The sequence below is a fragment of the Dermochelys coriacea genome, chromosome 1, assembly GCF_009764565.3.
Source record: "Dermochelys coriacea isolate rDerCor1 chromosome 1, rDerCor1.pri.v4, whole genome shotgun sequence".
NCBI lineage: Eukaryota > Metazoa > Chordata > Testudines > Dermochelyidae > Dermochelys > Dermochelys coriacea.
In genome coordinates, this window is record NC_050068.2 from 115,244,527 (window position 1) to 115,262,500 (window position 17,974).

General features: G+C 40.0%; 1 protein-coding gene across 3 annotated transcripts in view; it reads left to right on the forward strand.

Moving 5' to 3' along the window:
• Nucleotides 1–17,470, forward strand: part of TGFBRAP1 (transforming growth factor beta receptor associated protein 1) — a 66,888-nt gene extending 49,418 nt beyond the window's left edge. For 2 of the 3 annotated variants that reach the window (XM_038385004.2, XM_038384995.2), the window contains exons 7-12: nucleotides 266–323; nucleotides 1,918–2,061; nucleotides 4,007–4,153; nucleotides 6,899–7,058; nucleotides 9,629–10,062; nucleotides 11,112–17,470. In XM_038385004.2, the coding sequence (XP_038240932.1) occupies nucleotides 266–323; nucleotides 1,918–2,061; nucleotides 4,007–4,153; nucleotides 6,899–7,058; nucleotides 9,629–10,062; nucleotides 11,112–11,285 (1,117 nt within the window). In that variant the 3' untranslated portion in view covers nucleotides 11,286–17,470. The remainder of the gene's footprint in view (nucleotides 1–265; nucleotides 324–1,917; nucleotides 2,062–4,006; nucleotides 4,154–6,898; nucleotides 7,059–9,628; nucleotides 10,063–11,111) is intronic. The other variant, XR_006280426.1, reaches the window with a different exon arrangement.
• The last annotated feature ends 504 nt before the right edge of the window (nucleotides 17,471–17,974 follow it).

The window sequence follows — 17,974 nt, forward strand, 5'->3', positions numbered from 1 at the left end:
TTTTTTTTTAAAGAGGAGGTAGAGTTTTATAAATACTATAACATAAAAATGAGATTTTGGTTGAATAACAGCTGTTAATGAATTAGAATTGCTCCATTGATATTTAATATAGAACTTTGTGTGTAGGTGAATTCTAAAAGGAAGGAAAGCATGAAATGTATGAGGACAGTAAACCACTACTCTTTATCCTTTGCTATTTGTACCATATTTAAACTGATGAAGAGGATCTAAGAACTTAAATTTTCATACATTTTTTAAAATACAGGTATTTTGCACTTGGACTCCTGCATCACTACAATGGTCAAGATGCTGCGGCACTTCAGGTTAGAATGACAAATCAGTATTTAATCAAGATGGTATAATAAAGCTTTTGTTAGTTCGTTCATAAACCACCTTGAAAATATGTCTAGGTAACTAACTTCTAATTTCAAAATTGGCATATATCCACAGCAGGATGAACTTTCTCTTAAAACCTAATTCCTCAGACTGGTTAAAATGTTAGAGAAATACAAAGCCACATAAGTGATGATTTAAAAAAAAAAGCTATCTTTTCAAGATAAACTTTTACACCATAATAATTCTTAGCCGGAATTATGATGGATTAATGGACATAGAAATCCCAAGTGTGCATGTACCCTAGTTACTGTTGTGATCATATCTCTGCATCTTCAGCTAGAAGCATTAAAATGTTCAGTCTCTGACAGGAACCTCTCATACTGAATAACTATCTTGGTAATTTATTTAGAAGATAGTCCCTTCAGTAGATTGTAAAGCTGTTTTAAGTAGCTTGTGTTTTTCTGTTTTCTTGGAATATGGTTGTTTCCTAGATTTAAATAAACTTTGACTTGCATATATTTGACTAAGCAAATGAGGCAGGTACTCACCTACGTGATCCTGGGCAGAAAAGCAGCCTCTGGATATGCTGTGGTGTGTGTTTGTGCATCAACAAAAACTGTTCCAATATTTCACAGGCATATTTATTCATTTAAGAAGTTTTTTCCTGCATTCTTGTATTTCCTGTAAGGGTTTAATCCCTTCTTCAGGGTCTCAATCAATGGCCATTAAAGTTAATGGTAAGATTGGTCAGGTCCTTGGTGCAGAAATGAGGTGGTAGAGGGTGAGAAAAATAATTCAGCATATAACTACTTAACCCAGTAATGCATTTGATAGGTGCTGGAATTGGGGGTGCTGCCACACCGCCTGGTTTGAAGTGGTTGCCGTTATATATATGGTTTAGTTTGGTTCAATGGCTCTTAGCACCCCATCTATAAAAATTATTCCAGCACCCCTGATGCCCTTGAAATAGTGTCTGCCAGCTACTTAGCCTAGTTCTGACAAACTTGTATGAACACCTGTAAATGTGCGAAGTTGATTGCAGCTGCTAGGCAAGCTAATACAGTTCTGCATTTAGGAACAAAACAAGCATAAAAGAAAATAAAATTGCTTTTTGCTAAATTGCTGTCTGATTCAGTTATTTTGAACCTGTGCTAGAATATTAAGAGCAGGATTCAAGTATAAACCAGAAGCTGAATGTAACTTAAGAACAAATTATGAACTGATACTGTGAAAAAATATTTCCTTGCATATAATTAGACTGTGCAAGTCATTGAGGCCAAGAACTTTAGCAACATTCAAAAAGGGATATTCAGAGTTAGTGCTAACAAATTTTAAAGGAATAGTAAACCTCCATGCTTCAGGATTTAAGCCAGTCTCTAACCACTAGTATAAGGGATGAGAGAGAGAGTGTGCATATGTGTGCGCACTGAACTCGATAGGAACTAACAAGCAGGGAAAGATGTACAATTGTAATGTTGTTGTAATTTTTTAATTGAGCAGTAGACTTAATATAAGATTTTAAGTATATATTAAAGGCAAACTCTGAAGAAGTTTAATTCTTGTACACTTTTTCTGTTTCAGTTATGGGTGAAAATAGTTAATGGCGACATTCAAGATTCTACACGTTCGGATCTCTATGAGTATATAGTAGACTTCCTTACCTTCTGCTCAGACCAAGAACTAGTGTGGAAGTATGCTGAATGGGTTTTACAGAAAAGTGAGGAGGTTTGTGATTGTAACCCTTCTTAAAACAAAAAGTTCTAGAAAAAAAATTCTTGGTAAAATTTAATAACTTCATCACTTTCCCCTTTCATGTTTCTTACCCCTCTAAATCTCACTCTTAACTATCTCCTATCTAATTTGTTTGATGCAAGTGCTTCATTTCAGAATTTGCAGATGTCTACTGTAAACAATAGATTTAAAAACAATATTAAGCTGTTGTCTTAAACAATGGAAGAAATGACATTATGTATGCTAAAGGGGATTTATATTAGAGTTTTGCTTTATATTAATAAGGATTTTTTGTGTGTGTATGAAGACTAAAACACAAGCTGATGTCACGTGTTAATAGTTCAGTACTGGTAGTATTCCATTGCTCTAAAGCCGCGGTGGGCAAACTATGGCCTATGCGACCCTCCTGCCCAGCCCCTGAACTCCTGGCCCGGAGGCTCACCCCTGGCCCCTCCCACACTGTGCCCTCTCCCCTGCAGCCTCAGATCACTGCACCGCTGGTGCAATGCTGTGGGCAGCGAGCTCCTGGGGAGGGGCAGCGCAGCTGCAGAGCGCAGCCTGACCCGGTGCTCTGTGCTGCGCGGTGGCGTGGCTGGCTCCAGCCAGGCGGCGTGGCTGTAGCGCCACCAGCCCCCGTGCTCCAAGCGGCATGGTGAGGGTACAGGGAGCAGGAGGTGTTGAATAGAGGGCAGGGGAGTTCGGGGTGGTGGTCAGGGAGCAGGGGTCTGGATAGGGGGTGGGGAATAGGGGGGTTGAATGGGGGCAGGGGTCCCTGGGGGGGCAGTCAGGAAGGAGAGGTTGGATGGGGTGGGAGGGGCAGTCAGGGGCAGGGGTTCCGGGGGTGGTCAGGGGACAGAGCGGGAGGAGGGGGGAGTGGATGGGGTAGGAGTCCCGGGGGGGCTGACAGGGAACAGCGGGGTTGGATGGGGCAGGAGTCCCGGGGTGGGCTGTCTGGGGCAAGAAGCAGCGGGGGGGATAAAGGGCGGGGGCTGGGCCACACCTGGCTGTTCTGGGAGGCACAGCCTTCCCAACCGGCCCTCCATACGATTTCTGAAACCCGATGCGGCCCTCAAGCCAAAAAGTTTGCCTGCCTCTGCTCTAAAAGGCTGCAGAAGTGATGTGTGTATGTGGGAAAGTGGGGTAAGCAACCTTTTCTCTTGGCAACACTTATTCTGCTTCAGGAGTTAGATGTCAGGAGTGGCTTATGCTCTTTACCGACCAAAATCCAGGTCCATCATTTCTGTACTATGAACGAGTATTTAGTACTCCAGCTTAAGTGCCAACTGAGTGCTTGTGCTATAAAATGCACAAGTAGCAGCCTTTGTCCCATGGAATGTACTATCTAAATAGGTTCTAGTTATTTCTGAATTAAGGCATGGTTATTCCATCTACTATTTAGCATGTAGACTTAACTGATACTGAAACCAGCCTCATGGATTCGTACTGTCACTGTATCAGAAGCATGGTAATTAAATCCACAATTAGTAAATTGTTGATTTTAGCCATTATAAAAGTTTATCAACTAGATTTACTTAAAGGAATCCAGAGAAGGTTGAAAATCTGAGCTGACATTCTGACCTTTGACTCTTCCTTTTTTTGCCTTGTCCTTTGGGGTATTTAATATTTCGTTATGCTTCTCTCACATTCACATTCATATCCTAGAATGACAAGTATTTGTTTGAAAAGGTCCCTACCATAAAAGGCTTACAAATAGGGCAATGTATAGATTATGAATTGGGGCAGTAGGTATGTGAAACATCCAGAAGCAGTGACTGAGCAGCCCAGTTCAGTATGTTTTGTTAATCCATTATTTTTGCTTAGTGTGTGTTCTGAATATTTTGTATTTGATTTCTTAATTAATCGTTAACAAAAAAGTGTGTGCTTAAAATAAAAAATAAAGATGTAGTCTGACTTCCTCAATGTAACTAACTTGTTATAGGTGGGGGTACAGATTTTTACGAAAAGGCCTTTGGAGGAGCAAGGGAAAAACAGCTTTAATCCAGATAAGGTCATGAACTGCCTTAACAAGTACCCCAAGTCGCTTGTTAAATATCTGGAGTACCTAGTCTTGGATAGAAAAATAAAGGTAAGCTCTTCAGAAATACCAGAAAAAAAGTTTGATTCAGTGTGCTAACTAGGATACCTCAATTACACTTTTTATGAAGCCCTTCTTGGCAAATTTGTACAATGTGTTTCAAGTTTACCCAGAAGGCAGAGAAAGAGAGGATGATCTTATGACTAGAGTGTAACCATAGGAATAAGGAGATCCGGCTTCCATTCCCAGTTCTGCAACATTGGGCTTCTGTAATATTGTGCAAGTTACTTAACTTCTCTGACACTTCCTCCATCTCTGGACAATGTATGCTTTCCTGCCTCATCAGTGAGGCTTAAATCATTTATGGGAAGTACTTTGAAATCTTCAGATGGAAGGAGCTGTGCAAGTGCCATCTATTACTAAGGCTAAGACTTTGTCATGGATATGTTTAGTAGAAGTGAGGGATAGGTCACTGGCAATAAAGAAAAATTAACGGAAGCCTGTGACCTGTCCCTGACTTCTACTAAAAATATCCATGACAAAATGGGGCTCCCCTGGGAACTCCGGGGCCTCCCAGCACCTGTGGGGCCTTGGAGCTCCAGGGTTCCCCTCCCCCCATGGCTCAGAGTTGTAGGGGCCTGGCCAGGAGCTGTGGGGTCCCCTGCCCGCAACAGCAAGAAGCCCCTCTGTGCCTGCAGCAGCAGGGAGCTCCGAAGTCTCCCCCTTCCCCCCACTGCCCATGATGGCAGGGAGCTCCAGGGGTCCATCTGCCATGGCAACAACCAGACCCTGCAGCTTCCAGTTGCATGTGGGCTGAGGTCACAGGGGTCTTTTAATTCACGGATTCCATGACTTCTGCGACCTCTGTGACAAAATCATAGCCTTATTTATTACTTATATGATGTTGTTCATGTGCAGAGTGCAGTAGACACGAAGAATGGTGAATAAACAGATATGTTTCCTGCTGCAAAGAGTTCATTACTTTTAATAAGCAACATACAGACCAAACTGGAGGGAAAGTTGTCTCCTAAGATATTTTTTTTTTTAAACTCTTAATTCCAATTAGAACACGTCCACCAGTGGAAGCTGTATTATGGACACGTTTAAGTGCTTTTACCACAAGAGTTAAACATCATGATGCTAAACACACCTGAGGTGGCCTGAGCTTGTGTGTGCTTCCGCCAGTAGACTTGCAACCAGAGGGAATTAAAGATCTAAAAAATTCTACTATAGGCAAGGTCATAAAAAAACATCAGTTGAGCAATAATTGCTAATCTTGCTACACTTTGGTGTTTCTTTTAACTTCACAATTTCAATATTTCAGAGGCAAGCTTGTTCTTCAATCCCTACGTAAAGAGCTGGAGGAACATAACTTCATAGAATTAAGTCATTTAGCACCCTTGTAAGATCACAAAGCACTTTAGAAATTGCATATACAGGAATTGGTTACGCAGCACTGACATCCAGCAGCCCTCAGATTGGAACGCAATAGCCTTTTATCAGTACACAGCAGCACTATACAACAGATCTTAAAAGTGAAGCAAAACCTCCTGAGGCAGGTAAATGGTGTTACACTGAGACACGGAGAGAAAGCAATTTGATTTGACCCAGATAAAGCAAAGTAATGATAGTGGGGGCGGGGGACCAGGACTTTTGGTGCCCAATTGCCCAAAATGAACTGTTAATAAAACTTTGCATTCTTGGAATAAGTTGGTAGTTTCCTCTTCCCATCATTCACTAAAATCCTGCAGTCGAGGCAGCCCTGACTATGCTAATGAGCATACTTGTTTCCATGAAGCAATGGCATTTAACTGATGTCCTGAATATTTCTAGGTAAACTGCTGTCACCAGATTACGGACTCTATTATATGACAGTTCGAGATAATGCACGGGTATTAGAAGAAACCATTTGAACTACTTATATACTCTGGGTTCTAAATTAATTATTGCCACTCAGTCCTAAGAGTCATTTTGGACTACTTCAGTGAAAACCTTTCCTCAGTAATGGTGGCTCAAAAATATCAGACTTAAGTTTTGCTAAGTAGGATATAGTGAGTAATGCTGAAAACATTGTGCCATTATATAAACTTTGGCATACCCTCAGATTAAGTATTTTATCCGATTCTAGTGGCCTTATCTCAAAAAGTATATAATAGAAATAGAAAAGGTCCAGAGAACAGACTTAAATTAAACTAATTAGATTAAAACTATTCAATTACAGAGGAGGGATTGACAGAAGGATAGGTTAAAACTATTATCAAAAAGGTCAGGTGCCCTTTTTCATACTTTCATAGTACAAGACGAAGGGTTTCACAATGAAATTGGAAGGCAGCAAAAATAAAACTGATAAAGGAAATTTTTTTTATACACCACCACTCACCTGTGGAACTCATTGTTACAAGAAATCATTGATGCCAAGACCTCAATAGGAGTAAAATAAGGATTTGACATTTTATATAACTGGAATATCTGCTGTAATATTAGGATACATATAATGGATATAGACTCTGGTCCATTAGAGCAGAAACTAACAACCATCAGATAGTATACAGGAGTAGAAGAATCATTGACTGAAGGGACAAAAGGCTTCAGAACTTACTAAAATCTTCTGGAGAGCACAGTCTATAAGATTAAAAAATTGTTCAATTTATTGGATAATATTTACTGTACATGCCATTGTATTTACACTAAATATTTTGTAAAGACTAATCACTGTTTAATTTGGGGTGGGTGTGTTGTCTGTCTTGTAATGCATTTTTGTATGTATTGAAGTAATCTTGTCCTTTATGCCTGCAGAAGGAAAAGTATCATACCCACTTAGCTGTGTTGTATTTGGAGACGGTGCTGCAACTAAAATCTGTGACCATAGACAGTTGTGTGGAATTGACTGAAACACAGACTAAGCTACGCAGTCTTCTTCAGAAATCTGACTTTTATAGAATTCATTTTATTTTAGGTAAGATGAGTACTTTTATCCTGTTATGAATGAAAGACAATATTATCCTTTGACAGCTTATGCTGAGACCAGGGTAGGTATGGAGATGGAAAAGGTTTGAGGCATACTGTGGGGAGGGAAACTTTTATTGCCTTTATCTGTGCTATACCTGTTACATGGAGAAAGCATTGTGGTTTCCAGTGCCATCAAACTGACTCTGCTCATGAACCTAAAACAAAAATACAATATTTGAGCTCAGTCTTCTTACCAATACCAATGAATTGGCTGTTACTGTTTTAATAGCAACTGAAATTACATACCCTAGTCACTCCTTATCAACCTGAGCAAGCTCTTTTTATGTTGCATCATATGAGTACCTGGCATTTAGCAGACAAATATGACAGTGCCAGTCATTGAAGATGTTAATGTGTAGGTTAAAGCCTAACCCAAGGGTAAAGGTATAAACTATTCCCTTTAAAATGTTACATTTCAGGGCAAAGAGCTGCTAACTTTTGCAATACCTAAAATTGGAAGCACTGAATTGCTTTTTCAGAATTTTACATGAACATGGAATAAATTGGTAGGGAACTAAAGGTAGGCTTACTCATGGGTGGTGGTTCGAAATGCACACTAGTGTTTTCCCAACTGAAAATAAAGCAGCATATTTTGGAAGGAAATTACTTGTTTCCATTAAATTTCTGCAGTTGTGCTGCACCTACTTACTATAAATACATTTGCTGAAAATTAAGGTTTCCTTCCTTAACAGGAGATTTATAGATGGATTAAATTATCGCCCTTCTCTGCCAGGTGTTAACACTTAATGTTTTGGCAGCTGGAACACAGTTCTGGGATTAGTATTTGTATGGTCTCCTTCATAAAAGGTTTCAGAGTAGCAGCCGTGTTAGTCTGTATCCACAAAAAGAAAAGGAGTACTTGTGGCACCTTAGAGACTAACAAATTTATTAGAGCATAAGCTTTCATGAGCTACAGCTCACTTCATTGGATGCATACAGTGGAAAATACTGTGGGGAGATTTATATACACAGAGAACATGAAACAATGGGTGTTACCATACACACTATAATGAGAGTGATCAGGTAAGGTGAGCTATTGCCAGCAGGAGAGCCCGGGTGGGGCGGGGACGGGGACGGGATGGACCTTCGTAGTGATGATCAAGGTGGGCCATTTCCAGCAGTTGACAAGAGTGTCTGAGGAACAGCGGGGGGAAGGAAATAAACATGGGGAAAAAGTTTTACTTTGTGTAATGACCCATCCACTCCCAGTCTTTATTCAAGCCTAAATTAATTATATCCAGTTTGCAAATTAATTCCAATTCAGCAGTCTCTCCTTGGAGTCTGTTTGTTTTTGAAGGTTTTTTTGTTGAAGAATTGCCACTTTTAGGTCTGTAATCGAGTGACCAAATTGATTGAAGTGTTCTCCGACTGGTTTTTGAATGTTATAATTCTTGATACTCACCAGCAACCACATTGCCACACAACACAACCACTAACCCAGGAACCTATCCTTGCAACAAAGCCCGTTGCCAACTCTGTCCACATATCTATTCAGGGGACACCATCATAGGGCCTAATCACATCAGCCACACTATCAGAGGCTCGTTCACCTGCGCATCTACCAATGTGATATATGCCATCATGTGCCAGCAATACCCCTCTGCTATGTACATTGGCCAAACTGGACAGTCTCTACGTAAAAATAAATGGACACAAATCAGACGTCAAGAATTATAATATTCAAAAACCAGTTGGAGAACACTTCAGTCTCTCTGGTCACTCGATTACAGACCTAAAAGTTGCAATTCTTCAACAAAAAACCTTCAGAAACAGACTCCAACGAGAGACTGCTGAATTGGAATTAATTTGCAAACTGGATACAATTAACTTAGGCTTGAATAAAGATTGGGAGTGGATGGGTCATTACACATAGTGTAACTATTTCCCCATGTTTATTTCCTTCCCCCCCTCACCCCAACATTCTTGTCAACTGCTGGAGATGGCCCACCTTGATTATCACTACAAAAGGTCCCCCACCCCCGGGCTCTCCTGCTGGCAATAGCTCACCTTACCTGATTACTCTCATTACAGTGTGTATGGTAACACCCATTGTTTCATGTTTTCTGTGTATATAAATCTCCCTACTGTATCTTCCATTGAATGCATCCGATGAAGTGAGCTGTAGCTCATGAAAGCTTATGCTCAAATAAATTGGTTAGTCTCTAAATTTGCCCCAAGTCGTCCTTTTCTTTTTTTCATAAAAGGGACATTTGCTCAACATACTGTTTTCTTTTTGGACTTGAAAGATTCCAGAATTTGAAGGGAGGCTGAGAAATGTACTGACTTGTGTTTTTCACAGTTCACAACATGGGCTGAGGTGCACTGAGCCCACAAGGTAGATTTATAGAAATTATACTTATTTTCAGATAAAGTATATGGAATGACACTGCCTTTTGTCACCTAGATAGCAGTATTTTGCAATTTTGTTTTTTCCCTTAAGTTTTGATTCCTTCTGAGGTGGCAAATAATGCCCTTTATTAAACAGAGCACGGTCTTAAATTGATTCTCGTTTGGCAGATAAACTCAAGGGGACAGATCTTCATATGGAAAGGGCAATACTATATGGGAAACTGGAAGAACATGACAAAGCTTTGCATATCCTAGTCCACGAATCAAAGGACTTTTCTGCTGCTGAAGATTACTGCATATGGAGCTCTGAGAGTAAAGACCTACCATACAGGCAAAGGCTTTTCCATATGTTGCTCTCGGTGTATCTAAATCCAGGATCTTCGGACTGTGAACTGGTCATGGCTGCTGTAGATCTCTTGAATAATCATGCTGCTGAATTTGATGCAGCCCGTGTCTTACAGCTTGTGCCTGACAGCTGGTCAGTACAGCTCCTCTCCCCATTCTTGACTGGAGCAATGAGGGAAAGCATTCATACAAAAAGAATGACCCAAATTACACTTGGGTTAGCAAAAGCTGAAAACTTAATCTATAAACATGACAAGGTGGGTGTATTGCTTTCTTCGTTATAATTCAAATATGTGGATTTTTTTAATATTTTTCTATAAACTAAGGTAGTTAATTCCTGAGGGAAGAAATCCTTCCCTTCGTTCTCTTCAGTTATCCAAAATTATTTTTTCCTCTGGCTGTACCTCCAGTTCTCAGGATAGTTCTGATAACTGCCCAACTCTACCCAGTGTTAAATTTCAAGCATTGTGACAAAAACAATTTCATTTTCCCTTTAAAAGGGGATGGTGTTGGGCCTGGGTAGAGTAGTGGCTAGCTTAGTGTACTTTGTTTAGGTTGCAAGTGAAAGAATTGGGTGTTCCCAGACTAATGCATGTATTGTACACATCTTATCACATTTTGTGTTTAGTTTCGTGATTAGCATGCTCTCCTTGAGAAACTCAGAACTGCAGAACTCTAATCAGGATTGAGATGTATTGGACAGAGTTGTGTGGTAACACTTGCACAGCACTCACCCCACTCAAGCCTACTGGATCACTGCTGTAAGCACAATGTTCACTTGAGAAACCACCTTCCGTCCCTGCTTAGAGTTGTATTACTTAATGCTTCCAATGTGCTCTTATGTCCATGTAATTGAGATAGTTAACAAATTGACCTACATAATCTGATTGAGACAAGAATCCATGGGCTAATACATCTCCAGGGAAACTGAGTAACATACACTTGCAAAGCTTGCTATATATTCCACATAGTTACTTGGGAAGCTTCGGGATTTGAATCAAGTGCCATTTAAAAAAAAAAAAAAAAAAAAGTATTACGAGGAAAATGGAATTGTTGCAACAAACTGCTGTTAATATGCAAAATTAGTCGAAGTTAATTTAAGTAATCCATGTAATTGGGCTTTATAAATCCCAATCAAGTGACCCAGGTCTATTCACTCAGTACAGTTCAGCTAATGTCGCTGTAATGTAAAAAGTTTTAATGGACACAGTTGTCTTATAAACAGCCTGATTTGTTACGTTGTTTGTTCTACGTCCCTTCCTTATTTGCAGTGATACTGGATTAATGTTTTTTCTCCTATTTATAGGTTAAACTAAAAGGAAGCCCAATTATTCTTTCGGACAAAAAGCTCTGCCAGGTGTGCCAAAGTCCCTTCTGTGAGCCTGCATTTGTGAGATACCCAAATGGTGGTATGGTTCACACCCATTGCGCTGCAAACAGACTCATGAATCCTAACATGACCCATCACAGTCAGACTTGAAATAAGTTCCAGGTTCCACTAGTTTCCATGACTTACTCCTTGGCAAACATGCTGGATAAAGAGCAAAGTGCAGCTACATTAACAATAAATCAAGATGAAGAGATTATCTTGGGGCTAATGGGAAGATTTCAATAAATGTGAAATATGGCCACTTATCTGCTGATCTTTATGAATGTAGACAGCAAAGAAAATATTAACTATCAGAAATAGAGACCTGCAAGAACAGGCTCTTCTGTGTATAGTTATAAAATAAAATCTACCTTCTGAAAGAAAATAAGCCTTTTCTTCCCAGAAAGGATGGATATGGGGGCAGACTAATGTTTTTTAAGGAAACTTAAATTTGCACTGAATGTGTTGCTTATAAACGTGTGGCGGGGAAAGACCCTTTTATTCAGGAGTCGGATTTTGTCTGTCTCTAGAACGCTTTATGAAAAGACTATACAGTGTTGTAGCCGTGTAGAGAAGAGACTGGCATGATGCAGCTTATTTTCAAGAAAAAAATGCATATCGATTGTTAGCTGCAGCATGTCCTCATTTCTGCTGAAATCTGTTCCACAGGATCACATTATGAACTTGTTCTGTGCTCTACAAATTGTTGGCTTTTGATGCACTTTTTGTCTCTCTCTTCCCCCCTGTCCCCCATGTTCTGCTGTATTGTTGTCATAAAGCAAATTTAAGTACTGGCCTGTTGCTAGTTTCTACTCTTTGTTGTGTATAAAGTAATAAACTCAGTGGAAACTGATGGCCTCATACAGTCACACATCTGTATTTGAAAAACCCAGTTGTAATGAAGCTGTCTGATACAGTTTAGTCAGACCCTAGTCACTTTTTTGTTGGGGAAAGAGACTTGAATAATTTTTAATATGGACTTATTTATTAATATGCAAATATACTGTAAATACAGTTGAATAAATTGGTCTTATTCTTGAATGTCCATGGAGGGTAAACATGTAATCAGTGATGTCAGAGTATGGGTTAAATTATAAATGTCTGCTGTAATATAACTTTATATTAGATTTCAGTGGGACTCCTTGCAATAGTAAGGGTCAGTGCTTTCGGATCCCTGTGTGAGATCTAGGACCTAGACAGAAAGGGGAGGAGAAGTCGTGAAGAAGTCAGTAATGACACCCTCAGGTGCTAGTGAATTTGGTGTGATTTAGTAAATGCTCTATAAATTCTGAAGTGTTCTGTTAGAGACAAGGTGGGTGAGGCAACATCTTTCATTGGACCAATGGGAGAGACAAGTGTTCGAGGTTCTACAGAGCTCTTCTTCAGGTAATGCTTTTTCTATCATAATTTCAAAAATAACATTTACTGATCCTGTGAACTCAAGATACTGTTTAACCAAATTTCGAGAGGAGCCTGAGAGTTGAAGGAGGCAACTTCGCTCTACATAAGAGGATTATGTATAAAGGTTTTTAAAACTTTAATTCTTTAAGCCAAATAAGAAATCTAGCTGTAATAAGTATAATGGTTGAAATAGTTCGTATGACTTTAAATTTTCAGATTGAGTCAGTTGAGATTTTCAGCACAAAGTGTATCTGCACAATGTCTAGGGCCCTACCAAATTTGCAGCCATGAAAAATGTCACCAACCGAGAAATCTGGTCTCCCCCCAATGAAATTTGGTCTTTTTTGTGTTTTCACTCTGTACTATACAGATTTTCATGGAGGAGACCAGTGTTTCTCAAACTGGGGGTCCTGACCCAAAAGACAGTTGCAGGGGGGATCATGGTATTGCCACCCTTACTTCTGTGCTGCCTTCAGAGCTGGGTGACTGGAAAGCGTTGGCCAGGCGCCCAGGTCTGAAGGCAGTGTTCCGCCAGCAGCAGTGCAGAAGTACAAGTGGCAATACGATATCATGCTGTCCTTACTCTGTGCTGCTACTGGTGGTGGCTCTGCCTTTGGAGCTGGGCTCCCGGCCAGCAGCCGCTGCTCTCCAGCTGTCCATCTGGGAAGGCAGTGCCACTGCCAGCACCAGTGCAGATTTAAGGGTAGCAGTACTGCAACCTAGACGTAACTACTTTTTGAATGGGGTATCATAAATCTATATGGTCCAAAACGCAGATAGATTAATAAAATAAGTTCAGAGGTTGGTAATGTAGACAAAATATTGTTGAAAAAATAAACCAAATTCATGTAACTTGAGGAGTACTGACGTGAAGAAATCACAAACAGTGTTATCTTCTATAAAGATTTGAATATAGACATTTTGTGATGTGGGCAATAGCATGGAGTTTGTAAGAAACACTTTATATATCCTATTGGAAAACAGGCCTTTATATAAAAATATCAGCTGCAGTACTCTAATTTTATTTTCATAAAGATGTCTCACTAATAAAAGGAAATGTATATTTTTTTTTAAGTAAGGTTACTGTCCAGGCGCAACGTCAAATCCAGATGTTTCACACTCCATTTCAAGAAGGGCCCCTTGGGGATTTATAATACCTGGCTATGGGCAAATTTGTGGTAGAACACCTTAACTAAGTTTACATGTGAATAAGACCAAATATTAGTCTTTGTTAACATATTTAATGTTATCTAAACATAACCTGTAATTCATCTAAAACAAGTTAAAATCCAGCTATTGCACACATGCAAGGCAAATGTTAAAGGGTATAAGAAAAATAGATAGCGTAGAATAACCTAATCTAACCTGAACTGGAAGGATTATGGGCAAAAATGATGCTTAAGGTTTTAACTTAAGTGTAATCTTGGGGGGCAGGGTAGGGGACAATATATTGCTGCTTGAATTTCAACTTCTCTATCACTTACTGCTTTCAATGTATTAACTACAGCTGTGCACATTTTGAGTAAAATTCTAAAACTTAGAGAAACACCTTTCTTTGACAGGAAGCCTGTTGGAAAAATTAAGCAGTATAAATGAATTTGTCTCAAAACAACTCAGTTATGTGCAAAAATAAATTAGCAAGTTTGTGGGACTACTACCTCTGGCACAAAGACCATAATTAAACTTCTAATTCTAGAGAAATTTGCAAGGCATTTGTTTCAAAACCTTCAGTTACAGCATCATATTCTGCAACTTTTCCATTTCTGCTATTGTTGTCCACTTTGAGAATTTACCTCCAATTAAATTCAAATTTTGTAGAAATCAGTACATTAATGCAGCATCACTAAACTGTGTATAACCTATGTTTGGAAACTTGCTAGGATTTCCAAATGAAAGTGATCCAAAGATAAATCCAGGTTCCACAGAGGACAGTGAAAACATGGCTGACTACACTCTTTAATGACTCTGCTTAAAGAGTGACTTTCCCAGAAGTAGTTTTGGAGTAATCTGGCAAGGTTGAAAACGCTTTGATTGACTGTCAGCCTTGCTGGCCACCCTTTTAAGATCTTTGAAGCAAAATGTTGGAGAGAAGCTGCAGAAAGACGCTGACCCACATATATGTGTGCTTGTCTACGACTAACCTTTCTCTCATTTCAGAGTAGCAGCCGTGTTTGTATTCGCAAAAAGAAAAGGAGTACTTGTGGCACCTTAGAGACTAACAAATTTATTTAAGCTTTCGTGAGCTACAGCTCACTTCATCATGAAAGCTTATGCTCAAATAAATTTGTTAGTCTCTAAGGTGCCACAAGTACTCCGTTTTTTTTCTCTCATTGTTTCTGCCTTTTACCTCTGTTTTTAACCCTAATACTAATAGCAGCAGCACTGATTTCAGCGTTGCGTGCCTCCTGCTAACCATCTATATTCAGGGAGGGTTTGAACTTCTCTGTTTTTAGCTAGTAAGACTTCTATCGTAAGGAACATGTTGGGTCTTTGTTTACTGCCTCTGGGAGGGATTCATTAGAGATGGTTGGTGTCAGCAGCTCTGCTGACAACTTAGATAAGAAATGACACCAGCTATGATTTGGAAGTCCCATTTTTCTGGTTTATTCTTGCCTTTGAGACACTATTCCCTCTGTATGTGCTTTCACATTAGCTGTCTTGCAGTCTCTCTGCCACTTTTTTTGTTCTAGCAATTTATTCAATCATTGCTGGTTCTGGAGTCGGTTCAAAGCACTTCTGTTTTCAAGAGCAAGCCTCTCTAGTATATCACATCTTTGGTAAGCTTCCCAATCAAAATTTCAGCATAGAATATAAAACATCATTGTAACAATGATACTATTCAACCCTACAACCGGAATTGAATCTTCTTTCCATCCTGTGTTGTCTGTACAATTTCAGATTCATATGATAGCTGTTATCAACATGAAATAAACTCTGGTTGAGTTTCGTTTTTGCTTAAGCACCCAGCTCATAGCTTTCTGTACTGCCTGCTACTAGCACATAATGAAACCTCACTGAGGGCTTGTCTCCACTACTGGTGAGATCGATGCTGCGGCGATTGATCCAGCGAGGGTCAATTTATTGGGTCTAGTGAAGACTCGCTAAATCGATCACCAATTGTTCTCCCCTTTAACTCCGGTACTGGACTGGAAGGAGAAGAGTAAGGGGAATCAGTGAGAGAGTTTTTTAGGTAAGTAGATCTAAGCTATGTCGACTAGAGTTATGCTACTAATGTAACTCAAATTGCGTAGCTTAGATCAACTTTTCTCTGTAGTGTAGACCTGCCCTGAATGTTGGCCTAGAATTTCAGGTAACTCAGGGAGGTTCTCCTTTAGTCACCTACTTTGGCTAATGTGTTCACATTTGTTCTGGTGAATAGGATATCTTTTCTCTGCTCCCCCCAAAAAACCTGACTGAGTCGTCTTGTCCTGATTTACTGTCTGCTTTTCTCCCTATCTGAAGCAAAAAGGAAGGGGAAAATAACTGATAAAAACTGCACTTCAGAATCCAGTGCTCTGTTCAAATTAGAGGCTAGAAACAGCAGTGAACAGTCCAAATTATGCATGTAAAGGATTTCAATCAGTTGTCCTCAATCTGTCAAATTGTCATGCAACTTGACTGTACTACAAGAATATTCTTGATAAATTCCATATCCATGTGTTTGAAAGTTGTTTTTATGTACTGTATTAACAAAGTTTGATTTGAGATTTTTATGCTCTTTGAAGTCTCTCTCTCTTCTCCCCCCTCCCCCAAAACTTTATTTTGTGGAGGGGTTTATGCCACATTTCACTAAGGGCTTGTTTATACAGCAAATTACTGCTCTGCAGCTCAGCCCTGGTCTACACTACAAACTTATATTGGTATAACTTCGTTGCTCATGGGTGTGGAAATCCCCAACCTTGAGTGCCACAGTTATACCAACCGAACTGGTGTAGACAGTGCTATGTCAACAGGAGGACTTCTCCTATCCATATAGCTATCGCTTCTGGGGAGATGGAATACCTACACTGCCAGAAGAAGCTTTCCTATCGGCATAGGTAGCATCTTCGCTGAACACTAACTGTAGACCAGGCCTCAAAATGTGACACTACAGCCCAACAGCTTACCATGTGTTCACATCCCATGTGGTCACTGCTAAAGCACACTAAAGTTCTGGATTGTAGCCGTAAGAGCTTTAGATGCATCTTCAGCCATGTCTCTCTTGGGTTCATTAAAATATCAGTTTTCATTATGCATCAATATTATGAGAATGGTATCTTTGATCATACCAGGGTGGGAATATATGCATATAAGCAGTTTAATACCTTCATTATACATTCTTATATGAAAGCTTATCTCTGAACCAAGGCTTAGACTTTACAACAAAATGTTTTCAGTCTTTCTGTATGTCTTACCATGAGTAATTATTTAAAAAGCTGTCACTCTGATAGTTTTCATTGTATTACTGTAGAGAACAATCACTCATTCTTTCCCAGTTAGCTTTAGTCTGATTGTTCTATACAGTTACATCGTCATTTTTTTACATTAAAATTACACTAGCAATAATGAGTTAATTCATGTCACCTGTTCTACTATTACCTATGAATTACTAATGCAGACTATTTCCTTGGTGTAGAACATTGTCTGAAGTGTAAGTTAATGCTTTGTCTTCTGAACACAGATTATGAAATGTGCTGCTATTTGCAAAGGAAGAAAGGCTAGCTATTTGCTGCAACGTTAATGGCTAATTACACAACTAAAAGTACTCCTGGATTAAGCTTGCTACTGTGGCAACCTTCACACTTACTGTCTGCTATTTTGACTTCTTGCTCGGTATGTCAGTGAACATATCCAGCAGTATGTGGAATGTACAAATGTAAACATGTTGATTTTAATAAATTATTTTAATTACTTTCTGTAACTTACTTTCTAGAGGGATATGTGCCTTGGTATGGGACTGCTAAATGAAGGGAATATATGCATGAGTGAAGTGTTGGCTTGTTGGTAGCCAGAGGTGAAAGTGAGCCAGTACCCCCCCGCCAGTACGGCGTACCGGTAAGAGCCTGTGCGCCGCAGTGGGACTGGCTTTCCCAGAGGGCAATTTAAAGCCCTGGGGTACCCGCGGCGGGGCTCTGGCGGGGATTTAAAGGGCCCCAAAGCTCCAGCCGCTGCTACTGCCCCGGGGCCCTTTAAATCCCCGCCTGAGCCCTGGGGTAGCAGCAGCAGAGCTCCGGAGTGGATTTAAAGGGCCGGGGCAGTAGCGGCCGCTGGAGCCCCGGGGCCCTTTAAATTCCTGACAGAGCCCGGTTGCTGCTACCCCAGGGCTCCGGCAGCAGGACTCAGGCAGGGGTTTAAAAGGCTCGGGGCTCTGGCAGCCGCTACGACAGCAGAGCCCCAAGCCTTTTTAAAGCTCTGCCAGA